Here is a 23,541-nt window from a genome sequence, read left to right as displayed (position 1 = left end):
ATTAACATCTAAGATGTCTTTAAAAATTTTTTTTTATAACTTGAAATAATGATAACAAATTAGATGTAAGATTATGACAGAAACAGGGATGGTAATAATACTAATAACTCACACATCTATTTTTCTATCATCCATCTATCTGTCTGTCTGTCTATAACGTCCTCAAGGTTTACAGGGCATTTTCCTCTAAAAACCCTGTGGAGGCAGCTCTATATGGTAGAGAAAGCACTGGATTGGCAATCAGGAAGAAGTGACTTGCCATGCATACAAAGCTACTAGGTATCTCAGAGTAGATTTGAACTCAGATTTTGATTCTAAACCCAGAATTTTATCCACTGCACCACTTACCTAGCTGCAACATAGGGTTGTTGAGAAGATCATTTGACACAATGTATATGAAGGACTTTGCAAACCTTAAAGTGCTACATAAATGTGAGTTATTATTATTAGGTGGGTGCTACAAGTACTATTATTATAATTCTCATTTTACAGAAGAGGAAAATTACATGGAAGTTAATAACCTGACATTGATCATATAGCTAGTAACTGTCAGAGCAAGTATATATGTTATAGATGATGTGTTTTAGTCTAGATAGATAAAACAGAGTTTTTAGATTTATTTTTAGTCTTCCTAAAAGGAGAAAAAGTGAATTCCTTCTGGTCAGCAAAATGAAAAAAAAAAAATCTTACAACATAAACCTCTCACTACCTTATTGTTTTTTCTTTTTCTTCTGTTTTCTCCATTTCTTCCTCATACTTTTCATCCTTCTCTTTCTCTTCCTCCTTCTCTTTCCCCTTCACTTTTCCTCCTCCTCCTCCTTCTTCTCTTTCTTATTCTTGTTCTTCTCCTTCTCCTCTTCCTCCTCCTTCTTTTCTTCCTCCTTCTCTTTTTCCTTCTCTTCATCTTTTTCCATCCTTGCCAAGAAAACTTCAAATGGAGTTATGAAGAGTCAAACATAACTAAAAAACAACAAAAAAGTATTATTATTATTAGATGGAGCTAGATTCTCTTAGGACAATGCAATTTCTTTTCTTTATTATTATCATTATCATTGTTATCATTGTTATTATTATTATTATAGCTGTTAATTAACAAAACATATGCATGAGTAATTTTCCAACATTGACCTTTGCAAAAACTTCTGTTCCAATTTGTCCCCTCCTTCCCTCCACCACCTCTCCTAGATGGCCGGTAGTGCTATACATATTAAATATGTTAAAGTATATGTTAAATACAATATATGTATACATATTTATATAATTGTCTTGCTACACAAGAAAAATTGGATTTAGAAAGAAGGTAAAAATAACCTGGGAAGAAAAACAAAAATATAAGCAAACAATAATAGAAAGAATAGAAATGTTATGCTGTGGTCCACACTCATTTCCCAGTGTTCTTTCGCTAGGTGTAGCGGGTTCTGTTCTTGCTGATCAATTGGAGCTGATTTAGATTCTCTCATTGTTGAAGAGAGCCACTTTAATCAGAATTGATCCTCATATAGTATTGTTGTTAAAGTTTATAATGATCTCCTGGTTTTGTTCATTTCGCTTAGCATCAGTTCATGTCAAATTCTCCAAGCCTCTCTGTATTCATCCTGCTGGTCATTTCTTACAGAGCAATAATATTCCATAACATTCATATACCACAATTTACTCAGCCATTCTTCAGTTGATGGGCATCCATTCAATTTCCAGTTTGTAGCCACTACAAAAAGGGTTGTCACAAACAGACAATGCAATTTCTTATAACCCAAGGAAAGAAGATGAAGATTCACACGTGGTAATAGGAAAAAGACTATTCTCTACTGATCAGGAAGAATAATGTTTGGCAGATCCCTGCTGAAGAATTGGCCCTACACAGTCATATATTGACCTGATATGACTAGAAGGACATATCCAAGGCAGGATGGAAATCTGTTAAACCTGGTGATTCTAGCTCACTTCTGATTATTTACATAACTCAGAATTATAAAGTCCTGGGTCCTTCAACTGACCCATGACCTCATCAGTGTGGCTAATTCCTCCAGTGATAGAAACCTTTTCAGCATGAATAATTTGTGTCTATATCCTTCCACAAATTCCATGAAAGATCCATGCTAGCTACTTTCTTTTAGGTTCTTTAGCATTTCATGGGTTTCAGTGCTATTCTTCTGGGTCCAGTGACAAAACACAGAACAGGATAACTAGAGTTCACCTTTTCTTTATTCTTAAAGAAAGGAAGGACTTTGATAGATGATTTGCTATTTCAATAGCCCACTAATTCATCCCCTGGCCTCTGTTTCAGTTCATACTGAATAACATTGCTAGACAATCTTTCTAAAAACCTGCTTTTTAAAAATCATTCCTGTGTTAGCTCTTCTATTTTGTGTCATTAAATAGCTTTCTATTTCCCACAGAAAAGGCCCAATACCTTAATTTGATATCCAAGTCTTAATACAAACTGACTCATACTTTTCCTATTCTCTATCTATAGCAACTCTCCATGAATTTGGATGGGGAAAAATACATCTTTATTTCAATATAATTGGCATCCTTTATAATTCTATGTATTTTATTTTATGCATTAAAAACATAATTCTGAGAAGGGTTCCATAGGAATTCATAAGACTGCTAAAGATTGATACAACAACAACAAAAAAAAGGTTAAGAACGCTAGTTTCTGAGGCAGCTAAATGGCATAGTGGATAGAATTGTAGCCCTTGAGTCAGGAAGACCTGAGTTCAAATTTGACCTTAGACATTTAACACTTTCTAGCTGTGTGACCCTGAGCAAATCACTTAATCCTAGTTGTCTTGCAAATAAAAAAGAAAGAAAAAGAAAAAAAAAAAAGAAAGAAAGAAAGAGAAGAAAAAGAACTCCAGTTTTCAGCTTAGTTTAAGAACCTGCCACACAAGAAAAAATTTCTCTCCTGCTAAGTGAAAATGAATTCGCCCTCCTCAGCTTTTCATATTGCTTTGCCAGGACATCTCCTTTGGGGTTTTCTCATTGTTTTATGATTATCTCACTTTTGATTGGAAGGACCCTGAAAGCTTCACTTGCTCTCAAGTATCTCCTTTCTCAGCAGTAAAGGTCAGCAATGCCTCTAGAGCTAATGGGCTTAGAAATTTGTTTGGAACACTGAAAGATTGATAAATAATTTGCCATGTTTTGTTAGCATGTCAGAAGCAGAACTTGAATCCAGACCTTTCAGACTCTTGACTAGTCTTCTCTTCACTATCCCAAGCTGTATTACAAATATAAATGTGATGATAATAGCTTTAATTTTATGTAAAAAAGATTATTATAGGTTATCACTTTCAGGTAACACACATTAATTAAATATATTGGAAGAATACTTTCCCAAACAATTATATGCATGTGAATATTTCTTTTTATTTTAGAGAAGCAAGAAAGTATGGTGGAAAGATTAAAAAGACCCTGAGATAAGAGACTGAAAAGTTTAGGTTCTAGACTTTGTTGTGCCATTGTTGTGGGTCATCTTGGATCCTAGTTTTCTCTTCTATAAAGTTAAGAGTTGGATTAGATGGAATTCTAAAATTCTCTGATTCTCCCCTAAGCCATCCAACATTAAATGTAAATGCTGATACAGTCACTAAGGAATATTAATATATAGCAAGAAAGACAATAATATGTGACCCCCTTCAACTTCTTCTGTCTTTCTAATCATCAGCAGGAATATGGAAGAAGAGAAATTTGGGCAGACTAAACAGAGATGATTGTTAGGATTAGGAATCACAACTGGAAGAAAGACAGGAAACATAAAGGAAATTAGGTACCTATGAATATGGGAAGAAACCAGTGAGTTGTTAGAAATAATTTCCATTCAGTTGTAAAGGGTTTTGGTTTTAGTTTTAGTTTTTTAATATCAGTAGAAAATGGGGAAGACAATATCTTTGAGAAGCATTTAGGTTTTAGTTGAATCACGTTGTAAAAGATGTACATTCTATGCAGAAACTGAATTTTCTTATTTGGTAGCAGTACTAGCTTTAGGAGGAACTCTGGTATGAAAAAAGAAACATCCATGGGAACTATAACATAATAATTAATAATTTTCCCATTATATTTTTCTCTGTTTACTAAGCTCTTAAGAGTTAAGAGTTTAGCACTCAGTAGAAAAAGGGGATCACATTACCAACACGGAACTGATTAAAGACTGAATAAAAAGCTATGAGAGCTTTTAACTTAAGTTGTTCTGAAAACTTGAGCCAAAATAAGTTGAAGTGGGTGGAACAAGCATATAACATTTAAATCTCTGGAATCTGAGTAAAAGATGAATAGTTTTGCATAGCTAGAGGTGGAAAAAAAAGTTATTTGACTTGCTTAAATTCACATATTGAGCAGGTGATTGAGATAGGATTGAAAGCCAACTCTTTCAGCTCTTTTGATTGTGTTTTTTCCATGACCTTATGTTGACATTTCCCCCTGGTTGGTTAACTTGGATAATTGGGCACTGCATGACAAGCCCCATCCTTTTGAATATGCTCATCGTTCTTCTGATGCAATCTCCATGCAGACTTTGAAGCAGATATAGACATTTTGTAAGCAAGCCCACTTAATCTAGTGAGAGGAAAGAAACAGTGCTGCTGAGGAAGGCTGACATTTGGTCTTAGTTGTTTTTTTTGGTTTTTTTTTTTTTTTGGCCTCAGCTGTGTTTTTGATTTTAAGTGAAGGAGATTGGAGGCCAGATGAGTTTCAAAAGATCAGGAAAGACCAGCTATCCAGAGGTGTGAGAGTAGAGTCTATGCCAGACTTTTTTCAGACAGCTGGCTCAGCTCTGAAGCCCTGAGAAATAACCTTCTTTTAGGACACAAGGCCAGTGGTAGCTGAGTTAAAGATTCAGTAACAAGGCAGCATTCGGATGTGATGAGACAAATGCCATGTAGAAAAATGTTGGAATCTTTACAAACTGCTAACTCATTAGAGTTGATGTTTTGGGCCAAAACCTGAAACAAGGTACTAAGTAGAATTGATACAATGCTTGTGTTTACACCTTTATTCATTGGAATTCACAAGTATGGGAGATACACAAAGTAAACTTTGTAACTTTGTGAATTACAGCAAACAGCTGTAATAAGAACCATTGGAGACAATGCAGCAACAGAAATATGACTAGACATTTGGCGAAGGAAAATGCCAATGAGGTTTGCAAAAGAATTATATGGGGGCTAAACAAAGATGCTCCTTTAGAGGAGCTCATAAGATGCTGTGCCACAGTGAGCACAAATGCTTATTATGTGATGAATATGGGAAGACAGGGTCCCTCTTGGCAAGGGACTTCTAGAGAAATTCGTTGATGTTTTCAGTGTGGAAAAGTTGGACATCTAAGAGCCCAATGTAGAAATGGAGATAGAATGAGAAGACAGGGTGAGAGAAAACCCAAAACCCCATGTCCAAAATATAACCGAGACTTTTACTGGGCCTCTGAATGGAGATTGACCCAGAGAAATGAGAGGCAGGGCCCAGCTCCAAAGTATCAATCAAAAGATAGGTGGGGCATGATGGCGGCTGAGGTTACACCCGGAGAGACTTTAGAAATTCAGGTCTCTAATGTCATCAACCAACAGAAAAACAATCATTTTTACAGTTGGGGAGAATACAGGCCTTTTAAGACAACAAGGCAATATCCAGTGTAAACAGCTCCAATGTAATTACCAGATGATGAGGAGAAATCCCAAAAGTGGTAAATAGAAGAGAATTAGATAGGTTAACTGCTTGGGGAAGAGAGTCTGCTTTATATTTCCACAGGTGGAGAAGGAATCAGATGGCTGACATTGAGACTGTCAAAAGAACTTTAAAATCTTCAGCTTTCAGTTCCTGCAAAACCAGCAACAATCATTGATTTCCTGAGATGAAACAGAAAAAGAGAAAAACTTCAAAACAAAGGAGAATTAAGAAACATCTGACACTGAAAGAGCATGGCTGACAATGAGACTGTTAAAAGGACTTTTAAAATCTTCAGGAATCATTGGATTTCCTAACACAAGATGAGACTGTTTTAGTTCTTGAAAAACTAAAGCAAGAATCACTGGATTCCTTGAGATGAAAAATTGTTGATGAAACTATTGCAGAACTTCAGAGCTTACAGGAACTATTGGATTCCTGGCACATGAACTAATGGACAATGGAATCCTTTTGGACTATTTCTAGGACTTTTGGACATGTGTAAATTCTCAGGTTGATTCATGTTATTTGTTACATTACTACTAGTCTATGTTATATTGCTATGTGCTTATGTGTTTTATGTAATTGCAAGAATCATTGGACTTCTTGAGATGAAAAATTGTTGATGAAACTATTGCAGTACTTAAATTTTCATGTTATTTGTTACATTACTACTAGCCTGTGTTATATGGCTATGTGTTTATGTAAATTATGTGTAATGCCTCCCATATTGATGCATTTATGTATACCATGTATATCTGTTTCAAAGTTCTGGCCCATATTGATGGATTTATGTGTACCTGTTTCAAATGAGCCCCTTCAGAAACCCGCTAATCTGATTTGACTTCCTATTTCCTTTGGTGTTTTCATCTCCTTTCCTGAGATGTCAGGGAAGGCGTGATCACCTTTTTTGGGGGGTTCTCACCTCCTTGAAAAGTCAAGCAGGTCATGACCACCCTATGTTCTAAAACAGAAGAAAAGGGGAGATGTTGGAATCTTTACAAACTGCTAACTAATTAGAGTTGATGTTTTGGGCCAGAACCAGAAACAAGGTACTAAGTAGAAATAATTAATACAATGCTTGTGTTTACACCTTTACTCATTGGAGTTCACAAGTATGGGAGATTCACAAAGTAAACTTTGTAACTTTGTGAATTCACACCTCCCTTGAAGCTCTTAGGGCCAGAGAGCACTTAGGAGAAAACCCATAATCCCTCTCTCTGGTATATAAGAAGAAAGCAGAGGCCCAGTGGGTAGAATTCAGCCAAATTACATGGAGAGGGGAGCATACAGTCAGAAGCCACGAGTCGGAGTTGAGCTAGAGCCAGGAGAGAATTACTTCAGAAGGCAAGAGAGACAGCTGGCGGCTGAAGGGAGCAGAAGCAAAGGACAAAGCTGCAGGAGCTCTCAGAACCAAGGAGAAGGATAGGCCTCTAAGAATCTAGCTATCTGGGCCCAAGGAAAGAGATAAGACTTGGAAGGAGAAATAAACATTTGTATTTTTACCAGCTGGCTGCATTTGGGGTGATTATTGATCTGAACTGATACTAAGGCTACCTCCAGAAAAATCTCCTCGAGAAACCTTCTCTCGCAGAGAGAACTATTATATTAAAAAGAAGAAAATCACCACAGAATAAGACTGAACTCATTCTCTTTAAAGAAAGGAATGTTAAGAGGAAAGTGTGCCCCTGAAATGTTGGGGAGAGGGAGGAGGTTTATAATCTTGTTCTGATATTTTAAAAATAGACATATTTTATTCAAAAGCTAAACTTATATATAAGCCAATTGATGTTCATTGGTAAAATGAAACTGGAGCACTAATAAAGGGCAGTTAATAGTGGGAGGATCACACACTAGAATATGGGCACAAACTGATAGCATCAGAGAAAGACATACCAACTTTCCAAAGTTATCCCTAGAACTAACTCTGCCTGGGATATATAGCTGAGCCATCTGTGACAGTGATGCCAAAGTAATGGTTACAATAACACTATTGTTTAAATCACCCCCTTCCCTCTGAAACAAAGGGCCATCTTTTTAGGACCAATACTCTTTAGGTTACCTTGTATGGTAGAGAGTCATGGAACATTGCAGCGTCCAAAGAAAGCAATGGAAAAGGACATAATGAACTGAAAGGTTTGCAATAAATTACAAGAAAGCTATTACACTAGGAGAAGTTGTTACCATTGTAGATACCTTTTGACTCCATTGTAATAAAGATGATATAACTGTGATAAAAATTTTATCACTGTGTATAATCTTTGACCCAGCTATTGAAAAGGATGTTATCACTGAGCATAATCTTTGATCCAATGTACCTTAATGGTATGTAGAAATGACCTTTTCACTCTTCATTGTTGTTGAATTTCCCATAATTTTTTTTAGAAACTTGAACACTTTTCTTTATTTTGATTATATTTCTATAATATTCTAGGAACTGGATAAGCAGTTATAATTTCCAAATCCTCCAAAGTGTATATGCTTTTTCCACTATATATTTTATTTTATTGACAAATAATCTTTTTTTTTTCCCAATTACATGTAAAGATTATTTTCAACATTCATTTTTAATAAGACTTTGCCTTGCAAATTTTTCTTCCTTCTTCCCTTTCTTGACCCTTCCCCAAGAAAATAAGCAATCTGATATAGATTATACTTATGCAATCATGAAAACATTTCCACATTAGTCATGTTGTGGAAGAAGAAACAGGACAAAAGAGAAAAGCCACAAAAAGAAAAAAAGCAAAAATAGTATTCTTTAATCTGCATTTCAGATTGTGTAATTTTTTCTTGGAACGTGGATGGCATTTTCCATCATGAATCTTTTGAAATTGTCTTGGATAATTGTATTTCTGAGAAGAGCTAAATCAATCATCTATTATACATTTTATGAGAAACCATCTATAGGTATTTACCTGGTCAGGTAATTCTTGTACAATATTTAAATGATTCCAAACTTCATTTATTTATTTTATTTTAGTACCAATACTCTTCAGATGATTTTGTATGGCTGAAAGTTAAGGAACATTGTAGTCTCAGAAGAACTGAAGTTAGAGATGACCCAAAAGTAATGGGAAGGCACACAATAGGCTGAAAAGGTTGCAACACATTACAAACAAGGATGTTATCACTGTGGATACACAGTCATACCAATACTAGGCCTCTACTCCAAAAAGATTAAAGAAAAAAGAAAAAGACCTATATGTAGAAAAATATTTATATCAGTTCCTTTTGTAGTAGCAAGGAACTAGAAATTACAAGGAGCATTCATATGCAGTAAAATAACAAGATTGTGGAATATAAATGTGAAATATTATTGAGCTGTAAAAAATGAAGGGAAGACCTAGGAAGATCTATATAAATCGATACAGAGTACAGGGAGAAGAACCAGGAAAACAACTTACATAACAAAAACATTATAAAGGAAAAACAACTTTGAAAGATTTGAGATATCTGATTAATGCAATGGCCGATCATAATTCAAGAAAACTGATGATAAAACTTGCTACCCATCTCTTGACAAAGATATATTAGATTCAATAAATAGAATAAAATATACATTTTTTTGCATACCCAAGTGGGAATTTGATTTGCATGACTATATTATTACTTATTACAAGAGGTTTATTTTATTTTTTTCATATGGAATGAGAGTGTGTGGAGGAGATGGTGGGTGGATGGGGTAGCACCAAGAAAAAAGAGAGGAAGATAAAAAGATCCTTAAAAGTTCTTCCTTTTTTTTAAGTGAAGAGAATAGAATAAAAAGGAGGCCAGAAAGAATATGAGACAAACAGGACAACTTTAAAAGTAACAGGATTCTCATAACTGGAAACTAAGGAAGCAGGATGTAGTGTCCATCATTTGGGGAATGGCTAAACTGATTGTGGCATATGAATGTAATGAATTACTACTTTGCTATAAGAAATGACGAAGAATATGGTTTCAAAGAAATCTGAAAAGACCAGTGAACCAATGCAGGGTGAAGTGAGCAGAATGAGGAGAACAATTAAAATTTAAAAAATAAAGTGACAGGTTGATCTTTCTACATACTTTTGTTTTAAGGCAAACTATTACATAATAGAGATCAGCATGTTCATTTATAATACTTTCCCCCTTGTTTTATTCTATTTATGCAAATGTTCATTCAATCTCTTGTTTGGAATTCAAATAAAATTTAATAACAAATAAAAGATCTTTTTAGAGAATTCTTATAACTTAAAAAATGAGTTAGGAATGTCAAGAGAAGCTGAGTGGTAAGTCATGAGTAAAAGTCATATAGTTGGGGTAGATATGGATTAGTTATGTTGTTGTTAGAGGAAGGTTTCAAATTGAGGAGGTAAAAGTTCGTAAAAGCACTGCCTGATCCTATTTGATAGAAAATGAAGTGTTTTTTTTTCTCCTTCTCTCTCTTGAGACAATATAAATAATCAGACATTTGTAGAAATGTGAAAGTGTGGACAATGATCTCACCTGAAGAGTTAAGAGCCATGTTGAAGCTAAATCTGTTTAAAAGAGAAGGGTAAGTAGCAATGAGATACCCGAAACTCTTTCTTTTCCTTGAGCTCTGGAGAAATATGTATAGGGAAACAATGTATAGCTAGTCTTGCTCTAACAAAGCTCAAAGTTCAAAGTTCAAAGAATATTAAGAGAGTGAAAGGAAAGAAGGAAAAGAATCGTGACTTCCAATTTAATAATAATAGCTATGAAGGCTATGTTGTAACTGCAGAAATTCATTCCATATTTAAATATTTAGCATTTTCAGTAGTCTGTGAATACAAGAAAATTTATTGCATTAAGGTTGAATTTAGATCTTTGACATGTGGCTGATATTTTTATAGTATGAGAAATATCAAGCTGACATTATACTGTCTCTGTGATGATTACTTCCAAATGTCAGAGTGCAGTAACTTATTCATGGGGACTTCAATGTCTTGTGATAGTGTCAATTTAAAAGACATTTACATCGACTTCTTTTTTAAAATTTAAACATGTAAAATGGAATATGCAAAACAGGTTAGGAAATCCAGGGAGAAAGAATGAAGGAGAAACCTATTGACAAGAAAAATTTTAATAATAGATTGAAGCACTCTTAAGACTAATTTCCCTGGCTACCTTGCTGACAGCAAGCTTAAGGAACTGCCTCGTAAAATTTTTGACAGTTGTAGTCCCGCTGTTTTTTCTATAATTTCACTCATTCATGACTGAGGCCCCTAACATATCACTTTAACAGAAAGAAGCTGAGCTATTTTCAAAAAGGTGAGGATCATTTGATTGGTTTTTGAAAAGTTAATAAATGATCACTCTTTCAGAATTCACCTCTTCTTGAGAAAGTCAACAGTAGCATGAGGCTGCAATTGAGAAATTCAATGCTAACATTTTAAACAGAGAAGATATCAGTAGTTAGATTAGAAAGAGAAAAGACATTTCTTGCTCATTTTCCTCAAACTATTTTAACAGCTAATTGTGAGCCTTTTGAACTGTGACTCCTTGGGAACTAACTCAAAGAAGATACTTTATAAATTGGCAAAGTCATAGATATTATTAGTTTAAATAAATCGTTGTCTTTTCAATTACACATGGAGTAGGCTTCCTAATTGCTTAGGGTCACTACAATCCCATGGCTTTCTCTGAAAAAGCATTTCCTCTCCAGTCCATTTTAGTGAACTTCCTTTCTGATCCTTGAAGCTGTGATAACCCCTCTCTCTTTCTCTCTCTCTCTCTGTCTCTTGGACCTCTTCTCTTCTTGATAGTGCTAACAGTTCTTTGTAGGGCTAACTATTGGGACTACTAATGTTATATACCATTATTAATAATAAGAAATAATAAGAATATAATAGAATGGCTAATTTATTTTAGAGCTGTTAAGTTCAGTGGAATAAAAATAGCTTGCATTTCTATCCCACTTTAAAATTTGTAAAGCCTTTTGCAAATCTTTTATTTTACAAATAATTACAAAAATACCTCAATTCCTTTCTTCAAGGAGCTATAGTCTAATGTATGAGACAATTGTACATAAGTAACTATATATAGGATATAAACATTAGATAGAAAGCAATCTTAAGAGGGGAAGCACTAGTAGCTGAGAAAGATGTCCATATGAACCACATTATGTGACAGTCCTGAGCACATGAATCACAAACTCCATTTCTGGGAAGAATTAGTTTTTCTTTTTTTAAATCTCTGTTGATAAAAACAAAGCGATGTATCAGAACTTTTATAACAGGAATTTAAGTTTTTATATTAATGATTTTATTGATATTTTTGTTATAATATTCTTCTTTTTCTCATCTTCACCCACTTTGTTTTTCTGTTGTGAATTGCTGTGCAGATCTCTTTTGAATAGCTGTGGATCCCATTGAGGAGATCACAATATTCTAGGTCTTGAGAAAATTAACACAGTGATATCTACAAGGAGAGCATTTGGAGAACCTTCCCAGTGAAATGGAAAATTTTCCATTTGTACAGGACCTTCTCCATGAAACAGGTGAATTATGTTAGGCCTTGCTTTTTTTTTTTTTTTTTTTTTTTTTTTCTTTAAACCTCAATTTATGTTGATTCTTGGTGGATCACTTAACAAAATAATCTCTATGGTTACCATATCTTGTATGATAAGATATACGTAGGAGACATTCTGTTTAAAGAGAGACTTTAAGACTATTTTGTTCTAAGAGCTGTATACTTTTTTTGTAATTAAGAATTAGTAGATATAGAGGGAACATATATTTTCTATGCTTCTTAATTTAATTTAATTGTGAAGATGTAGTCTGTAAAACCCTACCAGTTTCCTTCTATTTTCTTCAGTGATACCCCCAACATATGCATTGATCATTTTCATAAAGGCTTTATAGAAATGAGAGAAAGTATGCACATGGCTTTCATTCACTTTTTTGTTGTTATTTAAAGCTTAATTTATACCTGTTCTCCCTCCCTCCCCCCACTTTCTCTCTGTCTCTATCTCTGTCTCTGTCTGTCTCTCTCTCTGTTTCTCTCTTTCTTTTCCTTGCTCTCTTTCTCTCTTCTTCTCACTCTCTCTTTCTCTGTCTCTCTCTTTTTGTTTTTGGAAAAGCATGACATGACAGTGGAAAGAACATTGCATCTAGAGTCAGGGACTTCTAATTTTAAATCTAGTCTCTGTCACCTATTATCCATATTACTTATTACCAAATCATGTAATCTCTCTGTTCCTCAGGTCCTTATTTGTTAAATGAAGTAATTGGAAATAGAGCCTTTCTGGTTCTAAATGAAAGTTCTAAACATCAGGAAAAACTCCAAATATTCAATTCATTTTTCTTTAAGCTATTTGTTTCTTCCATACTGTGTGATCTTTTCCCAAAAGAAAAATATATATTCGTTATAGTTTGAGTATATTTACCACCAGAAATAGAAAGATACTAAACCAATATTGATACTCACTCAAATGGCTGCTTGGTCTTGGGCCAGGCAGAGAACACCTCCTTGACAGCTGTTTTGCTTTGAGGTAGTGTGGGCTAAGTTTAAACCTACCATGTCTTCAACATCTGGAATCCAGAAACCCTCAGTACAGTGAAAGGATCAGGAAGAAAAGAGAATGGTCTAACTGACATTCTCTTTCTTCCCTTCTCATTTATCTTGGATACCCACTAGCTCCTATTATGAACAAATAGGTGGCTGGAGATAGTGGTGCAGTGAATAAAGTGGATAAAGTGATGTTCGGATCAGGAAGACCCAAGTTTAAATTCTGCATCAGACTGAGTGGTCTGGGTGAGCATGTAACCTTTGTCTGCTTCACTTTCTTCATTTGCTCTTTACTCTTCGATTTCAAAGAAAACTATTAACATCATAAGGTGATGTCTTAACTTGCTCCTTAATTGGTTTTAAATGAGACAGAGTTGAGCAAAGTTGTCAGCTGCACTCTCTCTTCCTGAGTCATCCAAGTCCAATGTAGCACAAAAGTCAAGACTACTGACTATAGCCCAGGATGCATATAGGCCTCAAACCTGTCAGTGAGTTGGGGGCTGAGTACTCCAAGAATGTGGACTTTTCCCTGTAGAAAACAATTTACTGCAACAGCCATGAAGGCAGCTGAAGCAGACACTGTGGAGCTCTTGGAGCTTCCTCACCAGGAAAATATAGATGGGAACACCTTTCTGCCATGATTTTTGTCAGGTAGAAAAAGATAATATTTGTTAAAAACTTAAAGTGTTATATCAATACTAGTTATTATTATTATTATTATTATTATTAAAGTATGGTTAAAAGAAATATGCTGGAATCTATTATGAGAGAATCTGCTGGTTATCTTCCAAGGTGACCCTTTCCCATAGTGTGACAGTACAGTGTAACTGGCTTCTAATGGAAGATTCCTCTTCTCCATAGATTTAGAACTGCTTTAGTGGTCCTTAGAGAGCAGACTGAGATATCTTTTTCAGGCTTCATCCTGAATTTGGCAATTCACAGCAATAGAATGATAATTAGAGGTAGCCAAGTAGCTCACTGGGCCTAAATTAAAATCTATCTTCAGATAATTATTAGCTGTTCAATGTTGGACAAGTCCTTTAATTTGTCAGCTTCAGTTTCCTCAAATATAAAATGGAAGTTTCACATATTTTGATGTTACATATAGAAAGGCAAAAGATGTATTGGCAAGTGAACTGTCCTTGCAGTCAAGAAGATCTTTTATCAGATTCTGTCTCTGATACTTGCTCTTGCAAAGCTTGTTAACCTCTTTGATCCTCAGTTCCCTTATTTATAAAATGAGATAATAATACTATCTACCTTAAGAGTTTATTGTGAGAGTGAACTTTAATGTTCTTAAAGATTAGCTATTATTACTAAACATTTCCTTTTAAGCTCCCTTGCAATTTCCTCCCACTTATATTGAGAAATAAGGTCATGGAATTTTAAGAAATCTCCTTTTGTTGCTGCTGAGAAGTTACCTATTGCACACCTCATATTAAAAGTTATTTGTTGCTTCACACCCTAGAATCTGAAGGATTGGAGGCAGTTTCAGCTTTTTCTTCTCTATAAAGCTTGGTGCACAGCAGTGTCTTTAATTAAGCAAGTTCAGGATAGCTCTGAACTCCAGTTTCTCTATCTTAAAAGCAAGGGAGTTGGATTAGATAACAATAAAGCTTCTCCTAGCTGCAGAATTCTATGATCTACTTCATGATTTCTAATTGGTAGAGCCAGACTAGCAACAAATGTGGTACTCATGACAGGAAAAGTATCCCTTTCTTCTGGGAGGTTAGTTCCATTAGCCAAAATCAAGAGAATTGTAGTGAAAAAAAATCTTAAATTTGGAGTTAGGTAATAAACATTTTAGTAAGCCTCTATTGTGTACTTAATAAGTGTTGGGGATATAAAAAAAGACAAAAACAGTTCCTGTTCTTAAGGAGTTATATGCAAAGAACTACATACAGACAAGCTTATTTACAGGGTGAATTGGAAATAATCAACACATTGGTTTCTAGGCTCTGACATTTACCACTTGCACAAATGGGTATCATATCTCCTGATCTGTTTCCTACTCAGAAAAGCAAGGGGAATTCCTGAGGCTTTATTAGTTTCTTTCTAGGCTCGACCTATAATTTCATCTGTGTGTAAGTATCCCGCAGATCAGGAGTTCAGGAATGTATCACGGAAGAGAAAGGAGCCAGAGACATTTGGCAAACTGATTTGTCCTGGGTCCCACAGCCAAAATGTCCACAGCATCTCTACATGTCGCTAGAAGTTTGATAGGAGATTTGGCTCCCTCAATAATGTAGTGGTGCGGCAGATAGAGTCAGGAACACTCATATTCCTGAGTTCAAATCTAGCCTCAGATACTTACTCCTTGTATAACCCTGTTTGGCTCAGTTTTCTCATCTGTAAAATGGGCTAAATCTAGCCTCAGATACTTACTCGTTGTATAACCCTGTTTGGCTCAGTTTTCTCATCTGTAAAATGGACTGAAGGAAGAAATGGCAAATCGCTTTAGTATTTTTGCCAAGAAAACCTCAAATAGGGGCAGAGAGAGTTGACTATGATGAAAGCATTTATATGGTCCTCACAATAACCCGTTCAAGGTATGTGCTGTTGTTCCTGCCTCCCTCACCTTCATTGTAGAATTACGGAAACCGAGACAGTTAATTGGCTTGCCCAGGGCCAGTGTCAGAGGCTGAATTTGAATTTAGGTCTAGTGCTCAGTGGCGCCCCCCATAGGTAAACGCAGAACTAGGTACTCCGGGAGGCCAGGGGAGCCCCAGGCTCCTCAGCAGAGATAAGAAGCAGAGAAACTGCTCTCAGAGCTCGCTCGGGATACCATGGCACGTGGGCTATATGGTCCAGGGAAGAGAGGGAGAGGCTAGCGCGCCCTCTGGCGGCCGCGCAGGCGCCGTGCAGAACGGCGCGCGCAAGGCGAAGGGCGGAAGGGGCGGGCCGTCTTGCCGGCCGGCGCCGCCGACATGAGCGAACTGGTCCGAGAAGAGCTCGCGGCTCTAGCGGCTATTTTCTGTGGGCCGGACGAATGGGAGGTGGTGAGCTGCTCAGGTGACCGACACCCCCCTCGCCTCCGCGCCGGCGGGAGCCCGGCCCCACTCGTTAGCGTTTCCCCCCGCGCTGTGCCGCGAGCGACCCTAGAAATCCACTTGTCTGCGGCAGGAAGAGGAGGCCCGAGGGACGTGGTCCCCGAGCCTCCGGGATGGGGAGAGATGACCGAATCTTAATCACTGCTGTGGGACATTTTCTTGGAGCAAGTGAATGTCCTGTAGAGTGAGCGCAGGGCCTAGGGTTAGGTTGCTTTACTTCGGATGCCTTGGTGGAGATGATGGGGGCGTTCTTTACCCATCCAAGTCCCTCCCCTTTCCTCCTCTCTGTGGAGTTCGGGGACTTGGAGGGGAAAGAAAGCACCTTTACTTTAACTAATCTGTGCAATTCATTTACAAATTATAACTCGCTTACTGTTATAATTACATTTGCATTGTGTTCTGAGCAAAAAACAAAAAACAAAAAAAAACGCTTTTGGCGCCGGCTGTCCCGGGGGGTTTTGACTTTGATGTTACTCAGATTCAAGCTGTGGGAGCGAGGCACCTGACCATCCTGACCTCATCTGAAAAATGGCGACAATAACATCTGTAGGGTCCACCTTAGAAAGGGCTGGCCTTGGAGTTCCAAGAACTAGCAGCTGTGGGATCCCGGTTCCAAAGCTGTAACTTACAGAAAAGCTTCCTTCATCCGGGGACTGCATTGGTACCCAGGGAGTCAATTAGACAAAGTTACAAGTTGGCATCCTTCTCTCACAAACTCTTACCTCACGGGGTTATTAGGAAAATCAAATAAGATAATTATATGCAAAATGCTTTGTAAATCTTAAAGAAATATAAACGCCACCTATTAATATTTGGAATGGGAACTGAAGGGTGTTTGAGTTAGGGCATTTGTCTATTTGTATATGTGTGGGATTCCTATATTCGGGTGGCCTTGTTTATATATTCTTCTAGGAAACATGATAGGAGTTGTGTCATCAAAATAGGGGTACTTCACCATCCTGCCACTATTACTATTTATTCTCTTCACTTGTTTACCTTTTATGTCCAATACTGGTTGCTTATTCACAAATTCTCATTTGAGCATAAGCATAAGACTGCCATGAAAATAGTTGCAGTTTATTTGTTGTCATCTCCTGGGGAGGATTAAAAGGTAGGGAGATTATAAATCCTCTAAAAAGAAAAAAAGAAAAAGGAAAAAATCCTCCAAGCTAAGTCAGCATATGCTCTGGTTCTTTATGATTTCAGTGTGAAGATGAGTACTGGGAAGAATGTTGAAAAATATCTTGAAAAATATGGCCCAAAGGTGCCACATATGTAAGCCTCTCAGAACTTCATGTCTATATATTATGAATATTTTCTTCTAGAAGCTCATTGGAAAGACATTGGACATGGTGAGCACTGAATAACATTTAAAAAAATGAAATTGACTACATCTAAACTAGTAATCATGTAAAATTGTGAAAAGAAACAACTGATTTTGAATAATCATACCATTGACTAGTTGAAGGATTACAATTGGCATAAAATTAGAAGAGAAGCTTCAGATGAGAAGGCAGCATTTATGGGTGCAATAGCTTCAATCTGACCTGTTTATATAAAATGAGCTGCAATTTGGGAAATAGAAAAAAAATAAAGATACTGATTTCCATTTATCACTTTTTCTTGCAAAAGCATATCATATAAAAGCAGTGACTTCAATGAGGCTCAAATTGCATCATTCAAGATGGATTTATTACTAAATTTTAAGCACTCTGAAAGGAAAAACTAATATAATTCTTGCCCATAAGCACCACGTTTTATTGAGGGAGACATATACAAACATTTAAAATGTATAATTAATGGGGAAGGAGATGATTCAGAAGTTAGAGGAGTAGTTTGGAGGAAAAGAGGTATTTTTAAAGGTGAGGTGGAAGTACATTTCAGTAATGGGTGACGTAGGGAAACCAGTTTGGATTAGAAAGAAAATAAGTGATATCAAGTTTAGTGAAGTAGTCTAAATTTTAAATGCTTTGAAAGCCCAGAGGCAAGAAACTGTTAAAGAGTTTTTACATCATAGGTATCACACCCTTGTGTGAGTGGGGCAGGAAAAAGTGATGATACTATGGAGAGAATGAAACTCAAGACTACTCTTCTCTGAATGAATATATCTTATTCAAAAGAAGCAAGGTAGATGAATGGAGGTATGATAGGAAGCAGTATACAATTACAGGATGGAAAATATTTGGTGAAAGTCAATTAAAAAGCTTACAATGCCATAGGAGTAAATTATAGGCCACCAGATCAGAAAGAAGAAAGATGAGTTTGGTAAACATCACAAACACAGAGTTATGATATACAAGTGATGTAGGACTTAATTTTTCTGGCATCTGTTAAAGCTCTTTCAGTCAGAAGCAGAACACCTAATAACTTATTGACTGGCTTTATCAATACTTTTGCTTTCAATAGGTAGAGAAGACCAAGAAGGTGAAATTCTTTTCTAGATTTGATTCTCACTAGCAAGGAGGAATTAATTGCTGAGGGGGAAATAATGGGAAGCTTGAGGAGAAGGGATCATTCTTTTTTTACAGTTTGTTATGGAGGAAAGAAAATCTAGTTATAAATTAACATGAATCCTACATTTTAAGAAAATAAGTTTTCAAAGAGTTCAGAGGAAAGATAGGCAGGATCCTCTAAAGTAAAATATTTCATGGAAGTCACCCCAGGAATGATAGGAGAGACTCAAGAATGAAATTCTGAAGATATAAAAGGAAACAGTTGTAATGAAAAGAAATGAGATATGTCTGAAGAGACCTATGTACATACACATACACATATTTTTCAAAAGGTGAACAGAAGAGGGAAACAAGACTGAGTATGGCAGGTGAATATAGGAGTGTGGCATGATCAGGAATGTCAGTTTATTTCAAGCATCCTAAAGCTCAAAGTGAACAGAAGGTAATGATAGAAGCAAAGGATGATAAAGTAATTTTTAAAAATTATATTGAGAGAAGAAAATGGATTAGAGGGAAAAATAGTCAGTAGACTTGGAATATATAACTGTCAACAGATATAGATACTCAATGGAAATGACAAAAATGACCTACAAGGAGTTGATACCTAAGACATATGGTTTTTGGGGAAAAGATGGAGAGATGAATTAGAAAAATCAGATGGATTTAGACTGTATGACCAAGCTCAAAAGAATAAATAAATAATTTGGTCTTAATATAATGGAAGGTTGCTACTCTGGAGACTTGTGCTTGACCTTGTGATATTTAATATTTTTATCAGTGACTTGGATAAAGGCATAGATGGCATATGCATCAATTTTGCAGATGACACAAAGCTAAGGGAGAGCTAATCCAGTGGCTGAGATAAGGTCCAAAAAGATCATGATAGGCTACAGAAAGGGTTCTTAATCTGAGGTCTATGAGTTCTTTTAAAAATAGTTTGGTAACTATTTCATTGTAATTGGTTTCTATTTTAATCCTATTTTAAAAATAATGTATTTGAAAACATTGTGAGGAACAGCCCATAGGTTTCACCAGATTTCCTTACATTAGAAATATATATATATGGTTATGTATGTATATGTATGTATACATATACATTTATATACATACATATGTACATCCTGGGTATGGAGATGATTAAACCCATAGGACTTGATGAGTATGTAGAGAGAAAAGAAAAGATAGCCCAGAACAGAGATTTCATAATTAGGAGCTGGGATGTGAATTATAGATGTGTCAGTAAAGGAGAATGAGATACAGTGGTCAGACAAGTATGAAGAAAACCAAGTCAGTAAATACTTGATCTTCTTTTCCAGGGAAGAAAAATCACAGCTTAGGGTAACACTGTTGTAGAATATAAATTCACTTGTAAAACATGGAGGAAAATAGCAGAATGTTGTTAAGTAGCATTGCTTTTTAAAACAATGAAAACCAGTGGATTAGAAGTCTACGGAAAGCTTGGCTAAAATAATTTTCTAGTCATGTATTTGAGTAGTCCACTGATAACCCATATTACTAAGACAACCTTCCTGCTCACCCCAAACTATAAGGCAATCAACTTTCTATTTCTGTAGTTTTATGTTACTTTCATTTTGCTTAACGCAAAGCAGGCATGTGACATGGGAGTACGAGTATGCTTGCTCATGTGCAGGGACACATGCGTGTGCACGCGCGCATACCCACACACACACACACACACACACACACACCAATCTCCTGAACCAAATGCTGTCTCTTCATTGGTGTCTTCATATTGTGTCTTTTTTACTTCTTCATGGGCTTCTAAAATATTAGTGGTAGTTCTATTGTCATAAATGATTAACTTAAATTCAGACATTTCCATTTCATATATATTTGTTTTATTTCAGTTTCATCTGTAAATATACTTGGGATTATCTGGTTCAATTGGCTTTCATTCCTAGCTTTTCTAAGTATGCTCATTTTCCTCTCTGATTGTTGCTCAGTAGTTTGCATAGAGATAATTATTGTAATCATTTATTAAACTCCTTCAAAATGTGTTTTAAAAAATTTTTCCCCATTTACATGTAAAAGCTTTTTAAAAAATTTTACATTGTACATTCATCTTTTACATATTTCCATATGAATTGTGTTGGGAGAGAAAAAATCAGAACTAAAGTGAAAGACCATGAGAGGGGAAAAATGGTGAAAATAGTTTATCTTGATCTACATTCAGTCTTCATAGTTCTCTCTGAATGCAGATGGCATTTTCCAGCCAAAGTTTATTGGGATTGCCCCGGATCACTGAATTGCTGAGACGAACCAAGTCTATCATAATTGATCATTGCACAATCTTGCTGTTGCTGTGTAGTTTTCCTGGTTCTGCTTGCTTTACTCAGCATCAATTAATGTAAATAGTTCCATGCTTTTCTAAAATTAGCCTATTCATCATTTTTTATAGAACAATAATGTTCCATTATGTTCATATACCATAACTTATTCAGCCATTCCCCAACTGATGGGCTATTCATTTTCCAATTTATCATCACAAAAAAAGCTGCTACAAATATTTTTGTTCATGTTGGTCCATTTCCTACTTTTATCTTTGGGATACAGATAAGCAGTGCCACTGCTAGATCAAAGGATATGCACACTTTTATAGCTGTTTGGACCTATTTCAAATTGCTCTCCAGGAGAGGTGTGTACCTCAGAGTTGTTCTAATTTGCATTTCTCTAATCAATAGTGATTTAGAGCATTTTTAAAATAAGATTATATATGGTTTTAATTTCTTCATTTGAAAATTATCTGTATCCTTTGACCATTTATCAATTGGGGAATGACATTATAAATTTGAATCAATTCTCTCTATATTTTAGAAATGAGGCCTTTATCAGAAACACTGATTGTAAAAATTTTTTCTCTAGCTTTCTGCTTCTCTTCTAATATTGGCTGCATTAGTTTTGTTGTGCAAAACCTTTTAAAATCCTTTAAGTTTAATTAATTAAATTTAATTATCCATTTTGCATTTCATAATATTATCTAGTTCTTTGGCTATAAATTCCTCCCTTCTCCATAAATCTGATAGGTAAACTATCCCTTGCACTTCTAATTTGTTTATAGTAATCTTCATAATATATTTCAAGTGAGTTTCTGTACTAAATCAGAACAGAAACTCATTTGAAATATATTATGAAAATCAGTGTTGCCCTTGTGAGTTGTCTCTTTGTAGTACTTGTTTCTAAGCTATTTTGCCCTCCTTGTTTCTTTGAGAAGGGCTCAGGGAGTGATAAGATTGCTTTTTCCTCTTGCTGAAAGAGGGAGGTAGAGCAAGAGGGAGTATTCATTCAAATATTTAATAGACTGATAGGCAGTTGTGGACCTTTAGACAAAGAGACTTCTTAGCCCTGGGGGAGAGGGCCTAAAAGTCAAGGCTTTTTATGGCTGCAGTTAGAGAAGTCTCTTTGTGGGTCTGCAGAACATATCATCGACATACTGGATAGTCCAAATATGTGGGGGCTGTCACAGTAGCTCTGAGCTACCTCCATGTAGGCTCATTTCTTAGGGCTGATGACCTTCCTTACCGTGATAGTTTCAAAAAAACTGTCAAGCTTATAAATTAAAGGGAAGGATTGGCAGGGAACCCAGAGAAAGGGCTGAGCTTGCTATTGCCCATCCCAGCTATTCTTAATGTTTTCATGAGCTGTGCTCTCTCTCACTCTGTGGAGGTGAACTGATGAGACTTTCACCTTCTCCCTTTTATTTCACACACAGTAATTACCGATTTTAGGTTTAACCTGATAATAATTTCAAATAACTTAGTTAACAATTTTAGAATTTTCTTTGTAGCCATATAGTTGTAGCTGAAATTTCTATTCCCTTAAATGTTTCCCTTTTGTTTTAGGGAGAAAATAAGACAATTCTTAAAATTGATATAGATTTTAAAATGGACTTAACTTTAGTTAATGAGATTCCCTAAATTCTGATTAAACATTCTCGACAAACTGAATTGCCATTTGGCTATTTTCCAATTCACACAAACCATTTTTGTTTTATGAGTCAGGAAAAGGATTAAGGTGCCAGTTTTTGCTGACAGGGCCCTTAGAAGTCTGACTCAAGATAACTTAAAAGCAGGCAGTTTGTTCCTAGAGTTTAAAGTAGTAGCAAACTGCTTTTCTATTTTCCTAAATTTACCAAACACTGTTAACACTATCAGTGCAAATAGACTACAATTTACATATTAGTGGCCTTTGATTTAGAGCTCCTTTTTTAAAACTACTTATCCCCATGGCTATCCCCATAGATTCCCATGGCTTACTGCTTCCTCTATTTCTACAGGTGAGGCAGTATTTGAGTTTCCCTACAGTTCTTTAGCATTCTTTTTTTTTTTTTTGAAATCTGATCTGAGATGAGAGAAGTTAGCAAACAGGGATTTGGGCTATATTGCTCTTCTTAGCGATCCCTACAACTGAAATATACTCGGGATTCTGAGGAGTGGAGTGGAGAAAGGGAGAAGATTCCTTAATACCTTCTGGGTTGCTTCCCCAAAGGAACGGAAGGGGACTTCAGACAAGTTAGGAATCAAGAAAGGATTAGCAAAGAGTTGCTATTAGGTTTTTTTTTTCCTTTTTTCAAAATGGGGTAAATTCCTGGAATTATCTCAAATATTTCAGGAATTTTTTTTCTTGCAATCTTAAAGTTACTAATTGCTAAACTTCTTAATCACAGTTCTCAAAACTTTGAGAATCTGTTAAGATATTATTTTAATTTTAATTAGTTAACTTTATTTTGGTGAGTTGAGGTCCATAGGAAAAAGTTAAGCTTTTTCTCTTTTTAAAAAGGTGTGAAAATCAAGGATATTAAGAAATCTTTCCTAGCATTCTACTGGGATACCAGCATCCCAGCATAGAAGTTTTTTTCTTTCTGG

The 23,541-nt window shown here is 35.8% G+C and overlaps 1 protein-coding gene across 3 annotated transcripts in view; it reads left to right on the top strand.

Moving 5' to 3' along the window:
* The first annotated feature begins 12,028 nt into the window (after window positions 1-12,028).
* Window positions 12,029-23,541, top strand: part of RWDD3 (RWD domain containing 3) — a 32,174-nt gene continuing 20,661 nt past the window's right edge. The window contains exon 1 of one of the 3 annotated variants that reach the window (XM_051993297.1): window positions 12,029-12,145. In XM_051993297.1, the coding sequence (XP_051849257.1) occupies window positions 12,103-12,145 (43 nt within the window). In that variant the 5' untranslated portion in view covers window positions 12,029-12,102. Of the gene's footprint in view, window positions 12,146-16,056; window positions 16,168-16,231; window positions 17,558-23,541 lie in introns of those variants that run through there. The other 2 variants (XM_051993293.1, XM_051993294.1) reach the window with 2 other exon arrangements.

This window comes from Antechinus flavipes, chromosome 4 (assembly GCF_016432865.1).
Source record: "Antechinus flavipes isolate AdamAnt ecotype Samford, QLD, Australia chromosome 4, AdamAnt_v2, whole genome shotgun sequence".
Classification (NCBI taxonomy): Eukaryota; Metazoa; Chordata; class Mammalia; order Dasyuromorphia; family Dasyuridae; genus Antechinus; species Antechinus flavipes.
The sequence above is the reverse complement of the archived record's forward strand: the minus strand, read 5'-3'. Positions and strand labels throughout refer to the sequence as shown.